The following is a 20,395-nucleotide window of genomic DNA, read 5'->3' on the forward strand; positions in this document are numbered from 1 at the left end:
ATTGGTCATCTTTACAGGTTTCACTATCCACTCATTGAAAACTTTAAGATTTTCTACTTTTGTTCACTAAATATATGTACCGCAGTGTTTTGAAACTGTTGGTTTTTTTGGTTTTTTAAATAGAAATAGCCTTGTACACTGTACAGGGCTGACTATATTCCGGTTATGCACCAACATTTCGGTTTTTCTTTGCCTGTTAATACCAGAAACCTGGTGTCGTCCACTATGCTTCTCGCCTTTCTCTCTCACTGTTTTTAGCTTTTACGCCAAGTTTTTGGCTATTATGTTCGTAGATCTTGATAATATTTATTGTGTACATTTGTTAAAATACATTTCTGAAATTATTTTGCTTTTGAAAATTCTTTTAATTGTTGTTTTCATTCTTATGATGTTTTTATTTTAAATATTTTGATCTCTTTGCATCCGATGTGGAAATCGGATTTTCCTTATTTCGATGTTTACTATGCTTTGTTAAGAAGCGAATAAGTAAAGTTTCATTTTATTTTTATTCAAATCATAAATTGGAAATTTTCAAAACATATTTTGTGCTCTTTATGAGGCAAATAAAGAAAAATTAAATTCAGAATCACTGGTTTTCTTTCATTTTTATTTTTTCCAATTTTGCGAGAAGTTATTGATAATACTTATCGTAGACTTGTTAAAATACAATTCTTTGAGTTCTTTTTTTTTTAAATAAAATGAACTTTTTCTTTGCCATTTTGGGTGCCGACAATACGACAATATGAATATTATGATATTTTTGCATCGGCTGTTAGGACCGGATTTTTCTGTTTTTATATTAGTTGTGCCTTCATTTAAAGGGAACATTCAAAAGTTTATTTTCATTAAATCATAAATTAGAAATTTGAAATCAAAATTCTGTGCTCTTTAACAGTGTCAGATGTCAAAAAGGAAATGCTAATCATTGGCTTTTTTTTATTTTTGTTTCATAAGTTTTTTGATGTATACATAACATCTCTAGTTAATATTTCACGCATTTATTAATAAGAATGTGAAGTATTAGAATCAGTATATATTAGAAAATATGCATGTTTCATCCAGTTAAATATTTTCATATATTCATTAACAAAAGGCCTTAAGATTTTTTATTATTATTATTATTTTCTTTGGACTTGATTTTAATCGGAGTAAGCTGAAAATCTGTTGGGAGCCTTTTGTTTTTCCCCATAAATTGTAAGCACATTATTGATACCGAATATAAATAACATATGTGTCTGTATACTTTGTTTATATTTTTGTCAATTACAAGTTTCAAATATTTTTTAGAGATAATTAGTATAGTAAACTATCACCACATAGGTAACTTTTTGTAACTCATTAACAATTGAATTAAATATGTACACAATATTTTGACTTATCAAACAATTCTTATATAAGAAATGTGGTATATGTTTATCAATGCTATAATAGTTTATACATATAAAGATGTAGATTCAAATTATTAAATGTCTTAGTTTAAAAATAGCATCTCCGCTCGCTGATTTTCTTTTAAAACTTTGAGTGATTTTAATGGGATTCACTACAGTCGAACCTGTCTATCTCGAATTTCACTGGAAGAGAAAAAAATTCGACATAAAGAGGTTTTGAGAAACTTATTGAAATTTGGAATCTGATGATGAAAGTTTGAATTTTATACTACAGACAATACATGCAAAAGATTAAAATTCTTCCTTAGTAGTTTTGTTAAGTATTTATTCTATTATTTTATATCAAGTACTTTATTGCAAGTTAAAAAAATCATTTTGACAGTAATGAAATTTTAAGCTTTCCTTTTTCAAGCAAAATAGTTTTTTATTGTTTTTTGGTGCCTTATTTTTTTTTAGATTCTACTATGCTCTTGAGGTTGGCAATTTCTGAAAATCTATAATTGGAAAAATCTTCCACTTTTCTATGTAGCATTTATCCACTTACTGGAACATGTTGGTCCTTGCATTGGAGAAACCATTTTATTTTATTTTATTCATTAATGGATTGCCGTTCAAAAATTCTAGAATTTATTTTTTTTCATCTTTTTTTTCACATCTATAATCGGCTTTTAATTTGAATAACCTTTAACCACGAACTTGAAAAACTCACCCCACATTTCAAATCTGTCAAGTTCACCCCTCACCTCATTGTCCCACTCTCTGCCCTCTGCTCTGCTTCCGAAAAAGTGCTTGAAACGACTGTCTTTTCGTTGGTCGTCCTAGAAAACTAACATATTCCTGGACGCATTTCTGTCTTTTTTACACTGCCCTCTCTGCCCTTGAGGACATACTACTATTTCTGTGTTTAAGATAAGTTGTTGTTAGTTGTTTTGAAGATTGCTGGGTTTCAAATCCGAAAATGACCGCATTGCTGGAATTCGAGATATAGAGGTTTTCGTATTTTATTTTCGAGATAAACATAGGAAATAACATTGAATTTTGGCTGTAAATGCAGGGAAATTAAAAATATTTGAGATATACAGGTTTTCGAGATAAACAGGTTTGACTGTACTACCTTCGCTTGTATTAGAAAGAGAGCAGGAAAGTACTTCTTTATTTAAATTTTATGTTAAATGTTTTTCAATTATGCAGAGCTTTTCACCATTGATGGGAAATAGAGTTTCATTTTGCATGGGAGCTCAAGGATTTCTTTTTTGTTCAGATTTTTTCATGATTGCTTCAAATTATTAACATATTATGAGAAGTTCCAAAGAATTTTAGAGCTCTACACTTTTTTGTCAGAAATAAAGCCCTGGTGATGCAGCATGTACTCTCTATATTCATTTTTGGTGTTTATTTAGTGTTTAACAGCTAGCAGCATTTAAGTTTAAAAAATTTTATCCATACTAAATCATTTTTATTGACTGTATTCATTATTTTAACAGAAACTTGCATTACATAATGTTGTGAAACTTTGCAAAAGTACTTATTTTATTCCTTTTTATTGAAATAGGCTAAAGAGATCAACGGATGTGATGTTTGGTGGAAAACATGTTCTAGTTTGTGGTTATGGTGAGGTGAGAAAAATATTGCTGTTTACTTGTGTTTGAAAATATGAATTTGTATAGAAATTTTTTTCAACTTTTCTTACAAATAATAAGAATACAAATTACAAAAATAAAATGTTACATGAGTAGTAATGAATGGGCCATGGGGATGAATGGGCCACTAACAAAATATGAAAAAATATTTGCATAAAATTATTTTGGATGCCATTAATTGATGGAACTATTTGTTCTACTAAACTCATTCAATTTTCAATTGTTTGAAATAAGCCATTTTTCCACCAGAGTAGGGTGATCAAAAATCTGATTGAAAAGTATTTTTTTCCCTTTTCAGTAACATAAATACTAGCTAAAAAGTATCTACTGTTCATGGGCATAATGTGAATACCGTACTATTTTATTTCATGTCTCTATCTCCTATTGATCATTGATTTTCTGCTTCATAACCATAATTTATGTTAAATAATAACCATAAAAAGCCAGTACTTTATAAAAGATACAGTAATATATAGTTAAGAAATGGTTTGAAATAATTTGAGGGCTGTTTACAAATGTCTGACATAATTGGTTTTGCATATAAAAAATTTCTGAACATACGTTGTTCCACAAGGCGAAATTTAGACTTATGTGAGGGGGCTTGGAACGCATCCCTCGCGTTAGTCGGGATCCAACTGTATCTAATACCATGCTGGTTTTCTTAAACAATTCCATATTTTTGACTTGTTTGTGCACTGAAAATCACATATTTTTAAGAACTGAAATCAATGGTGCAGTGAAAGGGGAGTTTTGGGGGTGAAAACACCCACCAGAGCCATTGGTTTTAACATAAATGCAAATCTTAATGCAGTATTTTATGCATATGAAAGGGTTGTTTTGATCAAAAAGCCCCCGTCAGAAGGTATTTTTCATCATAAACAAAACCCTCTAGAGGGTATTTTTCATCCAGAAACCCCCTCCAGAAGGTATTCCATTTTTTTCTTTAAACTAATTTTGTTTGTTGCTAGTTTGTAGCTTTTAATGATGCAAATGTATGTTGCAGGTCGGAAAAGGATGCTGTTCTGCCTTGAAAGGAATGGGTTCTGTTGTCTGTGTGTCAGAAATTGATCCAATTTGTGCTTTACAGGCCTGGTATTTAATTTGACATTTTTAATCACCTCATTTATGTTTCTTTGTTAAATTGACTATTTATATCCTTGAAAAGTACAGTTCTAACTGATGTAGTAACATTTGTATTAATGAAATGAAATGAGTTTGAAATGCGTGTTGTGAATAAATGTAAAATGTAAATTTAGAATTTTGCATATTGTGTTACATGTCTAAACCTTTTTTAAAGCTATAACAAATTTGAATTGAGATATGAGGTGGGAAGTTCTCTATCTGACTACTTTGACAGAAGTTTTCTTGCATTATAGAGATATTTTACTTTCTAAAGTTTTGAAATAATTTGCTATAATTTGTTAATATGCCCAAAAAGGCTTTATATATTAGATCTTATTTATTTGATGGGCTAAGCGTTGTGCAACAGTATTCTTAAAACTGTTTTTGACTACACACCTGTTCATTGCCGCCAACTCTCCTGGATCGTTTGTGAACCTCCTGCATTTTTAAGCCCTTCTCCCAAACTTCCTAATGGAGTAAATTTCTCCTGAATTTCCATCAAAACAGCAAAATTTCTTAAAACAAAGGGATTTGTCAGTGATCAGAATTTCAAGAAAAATTCCTATGTTAAAACAATTGCGATCGCAAAAATGAAACCTTTTACACTCAAGTAGTAATATTGCATAAAATGAAATAAAAGAAAGGGGGGCTCAACCAAACCAAGCACTATGACCAGAAGTCAATTGTACTAGTCCCAAAACAAAAATCTTAAAACAGACCAGTATCTGAAGCAAAATTCAGCAAACACCAAATAAGGATGTCATCAATCTCCCACAGTTCCAAGCAAATGACGACCAAGGTGTTCAGACCTACAGGCAGAAAACACTTCACAATCACACAGGATGTGAGTCACAGTTTCCTCATGAAAGAGGCAACCGCTGCAAATTAGATTACTGACGCCTTTTATAGCAAGGTGGTGCTTTAAGGTGCAATGACATTGACCAGTTAGAAGACCAATACCTTTCCTAATACTACAGTGGCGGATTTACACTCTATTCAAGGGGGTGGCAGTTAGAAACAGTTAAAGCCATTCTTCCCCCCAAACCCGTCATTCACGGGGGTAGGGAGTCAATTGCTCCCCCCCCCCTTATACTATCTTTTAAATATTAACCGCCCCTCATGAACTTATCACCCCCTGGAAGTGTCAAATCTCCCCTTTGGGAGCTATCACGTCCCAGATTGGAAACTACCGTTCTGAGTCATAGCAATGTATTATCATACCAGTATAGTGTAAGTCCCTGGAAGAAAAATGTTGGAGGACACATATAGAAATATAAAAATTATTAAAGTTCAAAAAAGGGGTGAGCTTAGGTTCAAATTGAAAAGTGGGTAACGCTGTCCATCATTGACTACACTAACTGTCTGAACTTAATTTAAAGCAAATTTGTGGAATGTACTTGATTGAAATTAGTAGCGAGTGCTAGTAATTCCTTCAATTCTATATTATTAGTTTTAGAAAATGACGGTCACGGAGGGGGCGGAGTCATGTGACTAGGGGTGTACGGGTTAGCTTTTGCTAAGCCAATGATTGGACGTGCTCTCTCCATTTACTAATTCCTGCTCTAAGATCACGGACAATATTGTTTTTGCCTAAAAAATATCAAAAACAGCAGTCTAACTAGGATTTTTTGTAAACCCTATTGCTGGTTTAGGACCAACAAAAGGAGTATCAGAACCTTTCCCATCAAGGTCATTAGCTTTTTCATTGCCTGTTTTTTTTTTTTTTTTTTTATGTTTTTAGTCACGTATTTAGGAATTTTGGAAAGTATTTTGAATTTACAAAGCATTCTGTTGAATTAAAAAACGTTTAACTTCATATTTTGAAGCTAATTTTGGCATTTTAGTTGGAGAAAAGGTATATTTTTAATAGAAGGAAATATTTCTTTAAGTGAATCTTGTTACTTTGTTTATTGCTGAGTTCTAACAAAACCTACTATATGAATTTGTGCTAATTGCAAGGAATGAGGAGGAAAAAAGACATTGTCACTTTAATTTTTCATAATTTAAAACTTTGATTCCAATATAATTTTATAGTGTTTAATGTCAGGAATTAGTTTGGCATTTATTTTCACATAAAAGATTTAGAGGCGCCATTTTCTTCATGAAGAAACTTTGAATTGAAACTTTTAGTAACAGAATCATTGTACACAAACATGTTTTTGGGACCATTCCAAAATTTAAAATCGCTCTTGAATCTTTGCAAAAGTGAAAAATGAGGTTTACTTTTCATAGCTGGTTTTGGAAGCTAAACAACAATCTGCTTTAATAACAATGTTGATGTAAAATGAGTTTTTCAAGCTCTATAAGAATTTACCCGTAAAAGTGGGCGTTATTTCGATGACAAGAGGTACCAAAATGTTATTTACTGCACAATGCAACTTTGTTGTCCTTTAATATCGTCGCTAAATATTATTTAATTTTTATTTTAACTTTAGCAGGGGTATTTATTTACATTTCATTTTAATCAGGCATTGCAATTACTTTGTTTTTATTAAGTTTATTGATACATGAGTAAATGTCATTATATTATATTTATCAATACAAGTATCAATTTAAAATTTGTTTTGAAAAATCCTTACATACAATATTTTCTTGAAAATTGAAAGGCCATTATTATGTAAGGTGACTGATGTTTTGATACAGTTGCTTTTGCATTGTTTGAGGGGTATTTTTGAAGGAATTTTAAGTCATCAACATCGTAGTTCTGCCATCATTGCATAAGATTTATTGTTAGAAGCTATTCCATACTTTTCAAAATACTTATCAAATATAAATTCAAAACTTCCGTAAAAATTTGAAAAAAAAACTTAATAAATGTCTGTGTTAGTTCTGTCCGCCCTGATTAATCAAATATTGTCGGTTCCAAGAAATATTATTCAATTAAGCCGGGAAATTTTCTTTACTTTTCTAAAATGACTACATTTGTCTTAAAACGTAATAATAACAAATCAATGTCTATATAAATGAATTAATTAATGTTATTGGCAAAAAGGTTTTGAAATAAGCTAACAACAACTCTAGTTTAATAATTAGTGTATTACAAGTATGTATGAAAATTGCAACATTAACTTACAACTTGAGTTATGAAATGTTTGTTTTAGCATCTTTTTTCAGTAGATTATTTTTCAAAAAATTCCATAACAATAGGTTGCTTGCTCAAGGTCTTTTGGAAATATATTTCTGACTCCCCCCCTCCCCCCTTTGTCTGCTGTGCTTTACATTTAATGTTTATCAATTTATCATGCTCTAAAATGTGTATATTCTTTTTCTCTCTCTCTCTCTCTCTTTTTTTTTTTTTGTAATGGCAATGATAAAAGAAACTATAGAATAGTGGAAACCTTTTGATGGAAAATGAATGTTGTTTTTCCTGCCCTTTGTTGCAAAAAATATTACTTTATATTTTTATCTCAATAATTGCTCTTTCTTAATTTATTCTGAAAAACTATTCTAAACAATTCTATAATATTTGCAAATGATGATCAGTATTATTCGTTTATCTGGGGAAATTATTCAATAAAGCGGGGATCTTTAGCATTGCGTCTATGGGAAAATATTCGGTTCTGGGAGGTTTTATTCATATAAGCAGGGTATTCATTTATCCATTACCCGATTAAGCAGGGCTGACAGTACTCTTTTTATAAGTTTGACCATATTGTTTCTCTTTGAATATCCATGTCTTTTTATTATTATTATTTTTACAACACAAACCCAAGATTTTGAACATTCATCAGTTCTAAACGTCATATTTCTATTTGAATATCATTTCTTCTCTTTGCATGTGATTAGCATGGATGGCTTTCGAGTGGTAAAGATAAATGAAGTTGTGAGGAACATAGATATTCTTGTTACTGCTACTGGTATGAATGAACAAGATTTTTCTACTAGTCAATTAATTTACTTATTATTCAGTTTACTGTATCTGATGAACTGGATTTTTTGTCTCAAATCTATATTTTTTCATTATTCCAGGAAACAAAAATGTTGTAACCCGAGAACACATGGATAAAATGAAAAATGGTTGCATTTTATGCAATATGGGTCACTCAAACACCGAAATTGATGTGGTAAGTTGATTTCTGTACTGATATGCCATACGGTATTTTCCTGAGTATAATTGGCGGATTAGCTGTTTAACAAGTGTAAAATTAATGAGGTATAGATTATATGCCGCTGCGTATTGCCTGTATGTTTTTTGTTGTTTTTTTCCCCCTCAACAACAACACATTGAACCTCAATATTTACAGCAGGATTCGCAGAGATAGTTACCCTTCCTGTATGTTGTTTCTTTTACATAGCTTGAATGTCCTTCTTACTCCATTCAGGCTATGTAAAATAAACAGCAAAGGAAGAAGCCTTCATTTGCACAATATTAGACTGTTAGCTCCTTTCTTGACTTTTTCTTTTTGTCTTCACATTTTTAACTTAGATCCTAAAATTTTATGTTGAATCAAAACTTAATTTTTTGCATTGTATTATCCTCGAATTATGCGCCGCCAGTTTCGTAACTATGGGGGGGGTGCGTTTGGGACCCCCCCCCCCCCCAAACCGTATGTCCGAACAAAAATTGCACAGGAGAAAAAAATCGCAAAACTTCTTTTTCTGAAGAAAAAAAGAAAAAATACGATTTTCCTCTGAACAATATGCTAAAAAAATCCCTTTAAACCCCCCCCCCTCCGAACACCACCAACAGCATCATTATAGATCGCCTATAATATTGTTTTAGGGCATAAATGTCAAAATAATCCTGAAAGTTTCTGAACACCATCTCATTCTCTAATGTTACCAAAAAGGGCCGGCAATCATGTTTTAAGGACTTCAATTTAGAAAAATTTCCCCTGAGAGGTCCTTGAAACTCCCCTCTAGACCCATCATTTGGACAATCATGGGGATCAATTGACACCCCCATCCTTTAATTTAAAAACGTGTGGTAATTAAGCAACTTGCTTGTATTTTGATGCTTTTTACTTCCTTTCACAAAAAAAGGAAGTATTGTATTCGCAAAAAAATTTTCACTCCAAAATTGACCTTAATTTCCATTTTGCTCACCCCGAATGAATGTTGAGTTTTTTTTTCAACTCCACCACACGTGGATAAGTGCCTAAGAACATATAAACACGTGAGATATCCATTTTGACGAATCCCGAGTTAGTTACAAAGAGTTTTCTCGTGACGTCTGTATGTAGGTATGTATGTGCGGATGTGCGTTGCATAACTCAAGAAAGTCCTAGAAGTCCTTAGGACATTTGACTCCCAGAAAGGACTCCTAGAAAGTTGAAATTTGGTACGTAGACTCCTAGTGGGGTCTAGTTGTTCACCTCCCCTATTGGTTTCATTCAAGTGTTTCTAAAAGGGTCTTTTGCCCCTTTTTGGGGGGAAATCATTGTTAATTTCAATGTAAACTCAAGTGGTGTTATAATTTGGGGGACACTTGGCGATATATCGCCAGGATTTTGATCGCCACGTTTTGTCGCCAACTTGGTGACAAATTTGGCGATTTTTTTTTATTTTTTAAATCTGCTTTCAATTTGGCTACTGTTGGTGATATTTAGAGAGTAAACTATTGAATCACATTAAAATGCCAATAATGGGGAAATAACATTAAATTGGAGTAAAAGGAAGTCATGTGATGCACACACACATCAGCTTGTTTCCTATAAAATTCATTGAGTACATACTCTGACCCTCCCCCCCCCCCCCCGCAAAATTTTGAAATGACAGTCCTGCTCCCCGCTCTCCTAACATCATCAAACCATCCAGAATTGCATTTTAGAGCTAATTTTGAACATTTTTAGAAGATAATCCGCGCACCCCTTTCCCCATTACATCATCTTTAAGATCATTGGAAATGGGACTGCTGGGGAATCTCTAAACACAATCATTTTCCATAACAGTTCCAAAAAGTTTACAATTGTGCTTTGGAGATTTTAATTTCGAAAAATTTCCGAGGGTGGTGGCAGTCCATAAAACTCTCCTTCCCCTAACGTCACCAAGATCGTCTAGAATTGCATTTGTAGAGCTAGTTTGAGGAAAAAAATTCCAGAGGAGAACCCTTAATCCCCTAACATCGTTGAACATCGTCTAAAATGCGTTTTTGGAGCTCTATTTCGAAAAATTGCTGGAAAGAATCCCTGTACATTATTCTTTTCCTAAACGTTACCAAAAATGGCCAACTATTGAGTTTTAAAGCCTTCAATTTTTGGATCATTTCTGAGAGGAAGAACCTCGAACCTCCCCTCCTACTAATATCTGTAAGATTGTCTATTACTACTGTGTTTTAGAGCTATAATTTCTGAAAAATTCCAAGGGAAAACCCCCGGCTTCCCCCTTTTCTTTGAGAGCATTATTTCATTACTAACTCCTGTGTTTCTTTATGTGTAGTACTGTAGATAGATCGATAGATAGATAATCCGGACAAAGAAGTTTTTCTGGTTATGGAGGCATTAAAAAAAGAGATTTTATTCTTTTTAGAAAATTGCTGGAAAAATCGCAGATAAGTATGCAATACAAAACTGAAACTAGCTCTGATAGAATTAAAAGAGACCACCTAATCAGTGGTGTTCCCTTAGGGTATACTCTATATACGTCATATACTCTCAAACATTTTTTAGACACATAGCGTATACACTCAAAAATCTTCAAAAAATTTCATATTATGACACATTATGTATATGATCGCATACACATGTTGTGCATAATGGATTAGTGGGCGTATACCCTCAGAAAAATTGATGGGAACATCACTGCACCTAATAATATTTCAATAGACTCAAAAATAATAGAAGCATGACACAAGTTCCAACTGCCCAAAAAAGGAGGGAAATACAGAATTTCTGATGCGCAAAGTTTCCAGATTGTTGAGTTTGTGAAAGTTCTAAGTAGAGTAGAAGCATTCTATGTAAATAAGGTTGCAAAAACCTAAAAAGCAAAATGTTTTCGTAATTATTTCGAAATAGAAGCAATAGTTAACAAAATCGCTATCTCGAAAATGGCCCTTTAAGATAATCGCACTTACAGTAACCCATTCTCATGTGCAATAACAAATTATGTGAATGATGATCCAAAATTCATTCAAAACATTTTGTTTTCATGCTCTTCAAAATATTTATTTGCAACTTTTCTACCTTTGATTTAAAAAAAAAAAAATTTTTAATCATGTTCGGTTTTCCGAGATTTCCGGAAAACAGAAGTCCAGATATATATGTGTGAAAAAAGGGGGACTCCTAATCCCCCTACCCCCGTTTTTTACTTTGCGATGACCCAAGATGTAATCCCCCCTCCCCCAAAACCATCTTCCAGTTACGCCACTGTACTCTGCCATGGATAATATACAGAAAAATACATATTGGGTTAAAAACCAATAGTTTTAGATTTCTTCCTTTTAGCAATATTTATTTATTTTTTTTTATTTAAATGCAAAGATAAGGATCTGATTTGACAGCATGTTTAGTGTATTTTATTTTTCTCATTCCTAAAAAGGATTCATTTGGATGATTTTATTAAGGGGCTGGCCATAAATAATGTCATGCTTTTTTTCATACAATCTCATGTCATGCTGTTTTAATAAACAAAGTCTTATTTAAAAAAAGTATAATGTCACACTTCTCGTTATTCCCCCCCCCCCTTTTCACAATTTTATGAATCGCCTCCCTGACATCATTTATGGCTGACCCCTAGCAGGAATGTAACAAGAATAATTTCTGTATATGAAATAATGAGCATTTTAAATCTGAAACTAAAAACAATGAGTAAACTTTACTTTTTCACATGAAGCTTTTAAACACTTACATGATTGTTCAGAAGCTTCATGAAGCTTTAAAACAGTTATGTAACTTAATGTTGATTATCCATATGAACTTACATTGTTAAATAAATTTGTGCACACAAGTTGCCTAACAGCTTCACAAAAATGCTGACTGTGTCTGTTAAACAAGCAAAGGTGTTATAAACATGGCCCTATTAAGGCATGGGCCCAGGCCACCAAATAATTATCTAAAGTTTTTCAAAAATACCAAAAGCTACTGATACACAAGCAAGGTATTCTAGGTCACAAAACAAAAAGCTATTGGGGAAAACCATTCAATCGGACTAAAAATGAAATAGGAGTGGTGAGTTTGAACATTTGAACAGTCTGTGAGACCGCACCTCCTCTGTTCAGGGTTAAAATGCTTAAAGATGTACATTGTGTTTTTAATTCAATCAACATTCAGACATTTTCAATGTACAGCCAAATTGGTTAAGAATTCTATTTTCTCTCCTGTTTCAAGTATTTTCTTCCTATTAATCTTATTTACTGTAATAATTATTTTTAGCAAAGTCTAAAAGGCCTGACCTGGGAAAAAGTTCGTTCACAAGTGGATCACATTATTTGGCCTGATGGAAAAAGAATAATTCTACTTGCAGAGGTATTGCGCTTTATTCTTCTAATTTTGTCCATAATATGAGATTTTATGAAAATTATAGTGCATGTAAAAATTAAATAAAAACACCATTTAATGTTGTGTAACAAAGAAACTTTGATATCTTGCTTCCAAAATTGAAAAGAATTTTTTATTTATATCAATACAAATAATTTAAATATTTTTTATATGCTATATTTAAAATTGCAATTGATGCTGAAATCACTAAAAATTTTCTTGTCAGAATCAGTGACAGGAAATCCCCCGCTGTATAAATTGAGGGATTAAATTTGTTCAAGACAGAAATAAATGATGATTAAATACACTACCTGATAGATTATTGTCAATTTCCAAAAAGAGTCCCCCCTTCCCCTCATTTTTCTTTTTTCAACTCACTGATAAGTAGCTAAAGTACTATTGGTTGCTAAAAGCTCTTGATCCTCTATTGCATGTGTGATAGAGAACTCTTCATGAAATCAGCTTTTGATTGCAAAAACAAACAAGAAGCATAAAGGGAGAAGCACCTCTTTGACAGATTGCCCCATTTAAATTTTAAAGAGTTGTTTTCATGGGTATTTTTTACTTGTTTTTTTTTGGGGGGGGGGGGGATGCTCTTGTTCTTAGTACTTGTCCTCAAGGTACTTAAAGGAGGTGCCTTTGTTCTTGGGGTGAATGAGCACCCCTGACTATAATTAATGTTCGGTAGCACACTTTTAGTCTGCTCCTCCCAATGAAACATTTCCATAATTGGTTACAGTTTAAAATCTTTTGTTACTTGGCTATAGGCTAAATTTTGAGTATATGTTGCTGAGTTAATTTAATGCATGGGAAATGAAAAAAGCCAACAGAATGCTTGGGTTTATCAATTAATCTATTTCAAGCAAATCTAAGAAGGTTCTTCTGCCTTTATATAGGAGTTTAATAAGACCTCATTTGGAGTATGCTGTTCAGTTTTGGACTCCTTATCTCAGGAAAGATATTTCTGTATTGGAAAGGGTTCAAAGAAGGGTTATTAGACTAGTAAGGAGACTTTCAGATTTAGATTATTATTACAGACTTAATTGGCTTAATATGTATAGCCTGAAGCAAAGAAGAGTGAGAGAGGACTTGATTCAGTTGTTTAAATTTATCAAAATGAAAGATGTTAATGGATTAAATTTTTGCACCGAAAGCAGGACGAGGGGTCATTGTTTTAAGCTATTCAAATCTCAGGCTAACCTGTTAATAAGGAAAAACTACTACTTTAGTAGGGTTGTGAGCACTTGGAACAGCTTACCAGAAGAGGTGGTAATGAGCAAGGGGGTGGATAACTTTGAGGGCCATTAATCTTCATTGGGGACTTATAAACTAATTATTACCAGCCTAGCTGGGCCCAGAGCTTGTTGCTGGTCGTTACACTTGTATTTGTACTTGAATTTGGTTGATACATGAATTTTAGGATGGATATTGCCTCCTCTTAAATTTTCTTTTATTTCCTCTTAATATTAAATTTTATTCTTAAAAAGTCATTAAAATACTACTTTTAAGAATCACTATAAAGGAAACGACTCCCGACTAAGCATTGTAACCATTATCACTGTTGAAACAAGGATGATAAAATTCTTGACGACCACGAGATAAATAACGTGCAGTGGACCCTCATTTTTTGCGGATGTTCCACGGAAATGCTGCGTAAGTTGAGACCTCATAGCAGTGTTAAAATAGGGGTTAGGTTCGGAAGATAAAAAAATACTTCATTCTAGTGATGACTAATTGTAAAATAAGTTTAATTTGTACTTATATCAATTTTTATGCACAATATGCATATAGAAAACATAAATTAATTTCGTGTTCTGTTTATAAAGAAGAGCTGGCTATGATAGTCTTTTGGCAGTCATCAAGAGTTTTTCTCTGTAATTCTTTGCAGAGCATTAATGCATCCATGATCACTTGCGTCATTTCCATGATAGAATCTTCCTTCACTAAGAAATCAAAAAGATCATTTCTATTGTCTAGGAATGTCTCAAAAATTTCAATGTGAACGTTTTTCTTTGTGTGTCACCAAAGTCAGTATCCTCGTTGGTTTTGGCCTCCTTTGTCACTCCTAAAAGCTCTTTGTCCAGTGAGTTCTGAACTGTATGAGTTTAATAACTTTACCTCTGGAAAGAGCTCTGGAACCATTCGCATAAAATGTCTCCAAGGACCCAAGTTTGGTTATTAGCATGCCAAAATGCAGTTTATTACTTGTAATCTGCAATCTTTAAGAGTTTGGATTTTGAAAGAGAAGAAAATGTTATGTTTGCATTGCCAGTGAAACCAAAACTCATCCGCATACAATAAAATAAAGGTGCCAAATCTAAAACCGCTTATAATCAAATCCGCGTTAAAAGCCTCCACGTAAAACGAAGGTCTACTGTACTTAAATTCAATGAAACTGTTATTGATTTGTTTACTTCAAAAATAAGTAAATAAATAAAATAAAACAAAATGATAAAACAAAGTACGTTATATCGTCTTAATTTTCAAAAAAAAAAAATGTGAATCTCCTTTTAAAGGACTCATGAGCTGCCCAGGTGTTAAAACGCAAATTGCAGGTCAGAGCTTAAGCTGTAGTTTATTTGACCGTCGATACTTTTTTAACGAAATTGTTTCTATTGGGTTGTTCGGAAAGTCATTTCGTTTTTTTTGGGGAACATGAAAGACAGTTTTCGTATAATGAATAAATATTTTATTAAATTATATATTGGCCATTCTGGTCCAACACCTTTTGCCATCTTTCTGGCAGTAACATAATTCCCCTCTCATAAAAGTTTTGGTCCTTGCTGGCAAAAAACTGGTTCAGGTGGTTTTTGACATCTTCATTTGAGGTAAAGGTTTTGCCATCCAAAAAATTTTGCAGGGACCGGAACAAATAGTAGTCGGAAGGCGCCAGATCTGGAGAATATGGTGGATGTTGCAGTACGTCCCATTCAATCTGTAAAAGTTTTTGGCGAGTGACCAAACTTGTGTGAGGTCTCGCATTATCCTGGTGGAACACTACACCCTTCCTGTTGATTAATTCTCTTTAAGTGAATCATTCAATTTGTCCAGCTGATGACAATAGACTTCTGAATTAATCGTTGTATTGTCCGGCAAAAGCTCAAAAAAAAAAACGATTCCTTTGACATCCCACCAAACGAGGTTAAGCCCATGCCTTTCAAATGGCCATAAACAGTCGAATTCGACAAATTTCATCTCTCACCGATCTCTCGTGTGGTTATTCGCCGATTTGCATCAACTAATGCCTTTATCGCATCTTTGTCAGCTTCGACCCGGCCTTCCAGACCGTGGTGCATCTTCGACATCAAAATTGCCGGATCGAAATTTTGCAAACCAGTTCTGGCACTGGCGTACTGTTAACACGCCTTCTCCATACACATCCGTCAATTTTTTTCTCGCTTGGACAGCATTTTTTCCTTTTCTGAAGTAAAAAAGTAAAATATGACGAAAATGCTGCTTATTGCTCTCCATATTTAAAAGGGCACCAACCAAAAACTACTGCGTAGAATTAATAGAACTTTTTCACACACAAGCCTTGCAATATCAGCTCTCAAGACATATAATGGTTATGCGGCTTAAGTGTGAAGTTGGTTTCGAAAAAACGTAATTAAGTCCTCTGACGGGAAAAAAACGAAATTACTTTCCGAACAACCCAATAATTGCTTACGTATATAATTTATTTTTACATGTTCAATACAGAAATGTATCACAATTGTGTTTGATATTTTAAATAGTTAATATAATTCCATAAAAATCAGCATTTTGTAAGTTTTAAATGTTGAAATGTGCTAAATATTAATACTTCAGGCAATTTTATTTACAAACTCGAGATTTACTTTTTTGCTTGTATTTACCAGTCTTGTTTGTAATTTTCTTAATTTTAGTTTTGAAGAAAAATTTCCCTGTAATAATAATGCACAGTACCCGCCACTAATAAAATCACTGGATTATAAAGTCAGCCGCTTTTTAAAATCAAGTCTGGAAGAACAGAATCATTGCAATAACAAAACATGTTAAAACCATCTTTTAATAAAATCACTATCGCTGTTTTATAAAATCAAACTTTTGGACACCATTGGTAAAAAAATTTTAAAGAAGCACCAAGAATTGAAGGAATCGGTCTCAGAAGATGAGGAAATCTCAGAGTCAAATTTGCCTCTTCATTTTCAATAGATGTCAGAAAAGCGGTTGATAATGTATGATGCACTTTAGAACAAAGAGGAAAATATGTTAAACGTTACAAAACACTTTGTAAACTCTCAAACGATATTGAATCTTGGCTCTCCCAATTCTGCTAAGCAAACAACAATACACCTACATTTTAAGATCCTTGTGCAAATAATTATAAACAAAATGTATCTCATGTTCAGTTAAAATGATAACTGTATTTTGAAATACTTAAAACAGAAATAAATGAAGTAATTCAATTCTTTTTTATAGTATTTAAACTTCGAAATCTTTCGTTTTTTTGAATGCCGGATAATAAAATTAGCCGCTTTATAAAATCAAATGTCCCCCGAACAAATGTGATTTTAATAAGCGGCTGGCACTGTACTACTTTTGAATACTTAATTAATTGTTTTTATTTTCCGTTTTAAAAGTTGAAAGAGTTGATATGTACATATTTTTTCTTTATTGTAGGGTCGGTTAGCTAATCTAAGTTGTTCTACTATTCCATCTTTTGTTGTTTCCATCACTGCTTCAACTCAAGCATTAGCTCTCATCGAATTATTTAGTGCTCCTGCTGGAAGGTATAAAGGAGACGTCTATCTTTTACCTAAAAAAATGGGTGAGTTATTAGTAGTTTTACGCACTATCACTGAGGGGTAACTATGATCCACAATTTCAGTTTTTAACTGCCCCACTTATATTGTAATAGCCTCTATTGTAAGTCTATATTGTATAAATAGCCTTGCCTCTAATAGGTTAAAGTTGAAGAAGAACTTCTTAAGTATTATAGTCACTTACTGTCTACTAATCTACCTTGGGCTATGGTGGCCTGATCGGTAAGACATTGAACTGGTGATCAGAGGGTCCCGGGTTCAATCCTAGCTAGTCAAAAGTCTGCCGTCTTCATTAATGGTGACTGGGGGATTTTAAATATGCTCGTTGTCACAAAGTCCTCCAAGTGAAACGATACTTCTGGGGGTGCCGAACCAGGGATTGCACGGCTCCTAATCTGGATCAAAACATCTGAGCTGTCTTCAGGGTCCCATCTAACCGGTTAAACCACAAATAGTGGTAGGTACCGGGGACCCTGGAATGTGAAATGTGAAGTAATCTACCTCACAAAGGATCTAGAAAACTTATAGGGTTTTTTTCTGTAGCTTGAATAACAGAACTATTATTAAAGTATTGGAATAAAATCCTAATTTAAAACGTATTATTTAAGAAGGTACCTTATTTTTAGTTTTTTTATTATCTTGCATTAACTTATTTATAGCTGTGCATGAAGTTCCAAGCGCTTTAACTTGTTGTTTTCATGGAAAATGATTAGAAAACTATGGAAATTCTGGCCAAGATTCAAAAACTACTAATGCTTTGTTTTATTTTGTTTTTTCATTATTTTTTTTTTTAATTTTGCTCTTTTTTTTTGTAGAATTGTTTTCAGTTTTATTTTGGATCACATCTGTAAAATACTGGACTTGATGATCCTTCTGCAATTGTTAATAGCTGTTAATCATTGGGTATCAAATGTACATTGATGCATTCTTGAGTTGTGTCTCTTTACATATCATGTTTGAATAAATGTTGTTAACTCTAATTCTTGAATCATTTAAGTTTGCTTTATATAAGATCTCCCCTCCCCCTCCTCCTTTTTCGTAGATAAGCATACTTGCCAACTGTTCTTTTTTTATAGTACCTGCTGTTTTTACCTCCATCTCTTGAGGTTACCCAGTTTCCCTCATGTTTTTATAGATTTATATTTTTGCGGGGTAAAAATAAAATATTCCGAATTCTTTTCAATCAATCATCAAAAAGTGCCACTTTTTTCTCAATAGATGTCACCCCTTCAATAGTAGAGGGGATTAGAACTGCAAATAGTGCATAAGAGTAGGGACTGAAAAAGCACATTTTTCTCCCGTTTTGCCTGCCTAAAATGAAGGGTAAAATTTTGAAAGAAGTAGAATATATTATACCTACTTGTAACTGAGGAGCATTTTCTGCTGTTGGCAAGAGAAAATAGTGCTGCCGCTTTCCTAACGGAAAGACATGAAGGTACTATCACTGTCGGGTGCATATGCCACTTATTGAACTTGTTTGCTGAGAAAATAGCTACTCATCTTCCGTTAAATACTGATGAATTCTTAATTGTAGAATGCCTTCTACTATTTGGATAAAAGTTCAGAGAAGAAAGAAATTTTTCAAGTGTTAGAAGAGTTTTACAGTGCTGAGAAAAAAATAATGCTTAAACAGAACAAACCGGTGATTGTCAACAATCAAGTGCTTACAAAGAATTACTTCTCAATTGGATCTACTCGTGGCTTTGTTTTAAATTACAAATTGCTTGTGAAAATTAGCCAAGAAGCTTGGAATTTTACAGGATTTGTAAGAAAAGAAAGCTGAAAAATCTTCAGCCACAAAAAGTACAAAAAAAGTAAAAGCTCTAAAAAGCTACATGGTGTTGAGTTTTCAGAACAGTTCTAAGAAATAATGTAGAACTGTAGAGGTTTTTTTTTTTTTTTTTAAGTTTTATTCCGTGAAGAACGAATTTTTTATTTACTTTTATCAGGTGCAAATATGGCATTGTTTATTTTTATTATTGTGTTAACCCCATTTTTGAAAAGTTGAATTTTTTTTTTGTTGAAATCAGAAGTTCCTCAAATTTACATATTAAGAAAGAACGTTGCTCATTGAACTTTATGGCCACATTCTGTCAAAAACTGTTATTATCATGTATTAGTTTATAAAACATGATAAAACAGTGTTTTTTAAATTTTTCTGTTATACAATTTTCTAATGCTAAACTGAGTCTTAATGCTAACTGAGAAAACATACAAATTCTTGTTAGTGGAGTAAAATGAGGTAAATTTATTATTTCTTATTATTTGTGTCCTGAAATTATCCTGAAATTTTTTTAACAATTCGGTCCTGAAATTTTTTTAGAACCTTATAGGCTCCGTGCATTTCAGACAGCCTTTAGAAATCAACTTGATGACCTTCCTGAAGATATTAAAAACGAAACCATATTCACACCATGGGTTGGAATAGGTGAGTTACAGAATAAGTCAGGGGAGTACCCACTTAAAAGAATTGTTGTAATACTGGAAGTTTTGTCTTTCGCACAGTTATGCAGAGTGTGAAAGGATTTCTAACTAAGTGAAAAAGAAAAGAACTGAACTGAATTTTAATCATTGTTGTCTAATGAAAATCTCAAGAATTTACTTTTGATAAAATATAATTTTTTGGAAAAGGGTTTCCAATCAATAACTTTTATAATTTTTTAACGAAAAATAGTTGGCAATTTTTTGATGATGTTTTAAAAAAATAAGTTGCTGGTAAAGGAAGAATATTAAATAGCATTTAAAATATTTTTAATTTATATTTTTTTTCCAAAAATGAAAGCTGTTACAAATTAGATTGGATCTCAAAAAATTCCAATTTTATTTTAAGTTAAGTGATCATGGTATTTAAAAGCATAATAAAATTGATGTGTAATATGTCTCTGCTAAGTCACCTGTATGCTGAAATATATATATGGCTATGTTTGCATACTGATCAAGCGTGGTTGGTTGATCACATGACAGCTAATGACGTCATTGGTCATTGAACGGTTGCTCAGCAACCAATGCTCCATCGAACGCTTTGGGCTAATAATGTGGTTACTTGC

General features: G+C 32.7%; 1 protein-coding gene across 3 annotated transcripts in view; it reads left to right on the top strand.

Annotated features, from left to right (window-relative positions):
- The window catches only part of LOC129225584 (S-adenosylhomocysteine hydrolase-like protein 1), a 297,465-nt gene that overhangs the window by 268,914 nt on the left and 8,156 nt on the right, over positions 1-20,395 (top strand). For all 3 annotated transcript variants that reach the window (XM_054860036.1, XM_054860037.1, XM_054860038.1), the window contains exons 10-15: positions 2,941-3,004; positions 4,032-4,120; positions 7,937-8,007; positions 8,120-8,214; positions 12,460-12,552; positions 17,206-17,353. In XM_054860036.1, coding sequence (XP_054716011.1) covers positions 2,941-3,004; positions 4,032-4,120; positions 7,937-8,007; positions 8,120-8,214; positions 12,460-12,552; positions 17,206-17,353 — 560 coding nt within the window. The remainder of the gene's footprint in view (positions 1-2,940; positions 3,005-4,031; positions 4,121-7,936; positions 8,008-8,119; positions 8,215-12,459; positions 12,553-17,205; positions 17,354-20,395) is intronic.

This window comes from Uloborus diversus, chromosome 7 (assembly GCF_026930045.1).
Source record: "Uloborus diversus isolate 005 chromosome 7, Udiv.v.3.1, whole genome shotgun sequence".
Lineage (NCBI taxonomy): Eukaryota > Metazoa > Arthropoda > Arachnida > Araneae > Uloboridae > Uloborus > Uloborus diversus.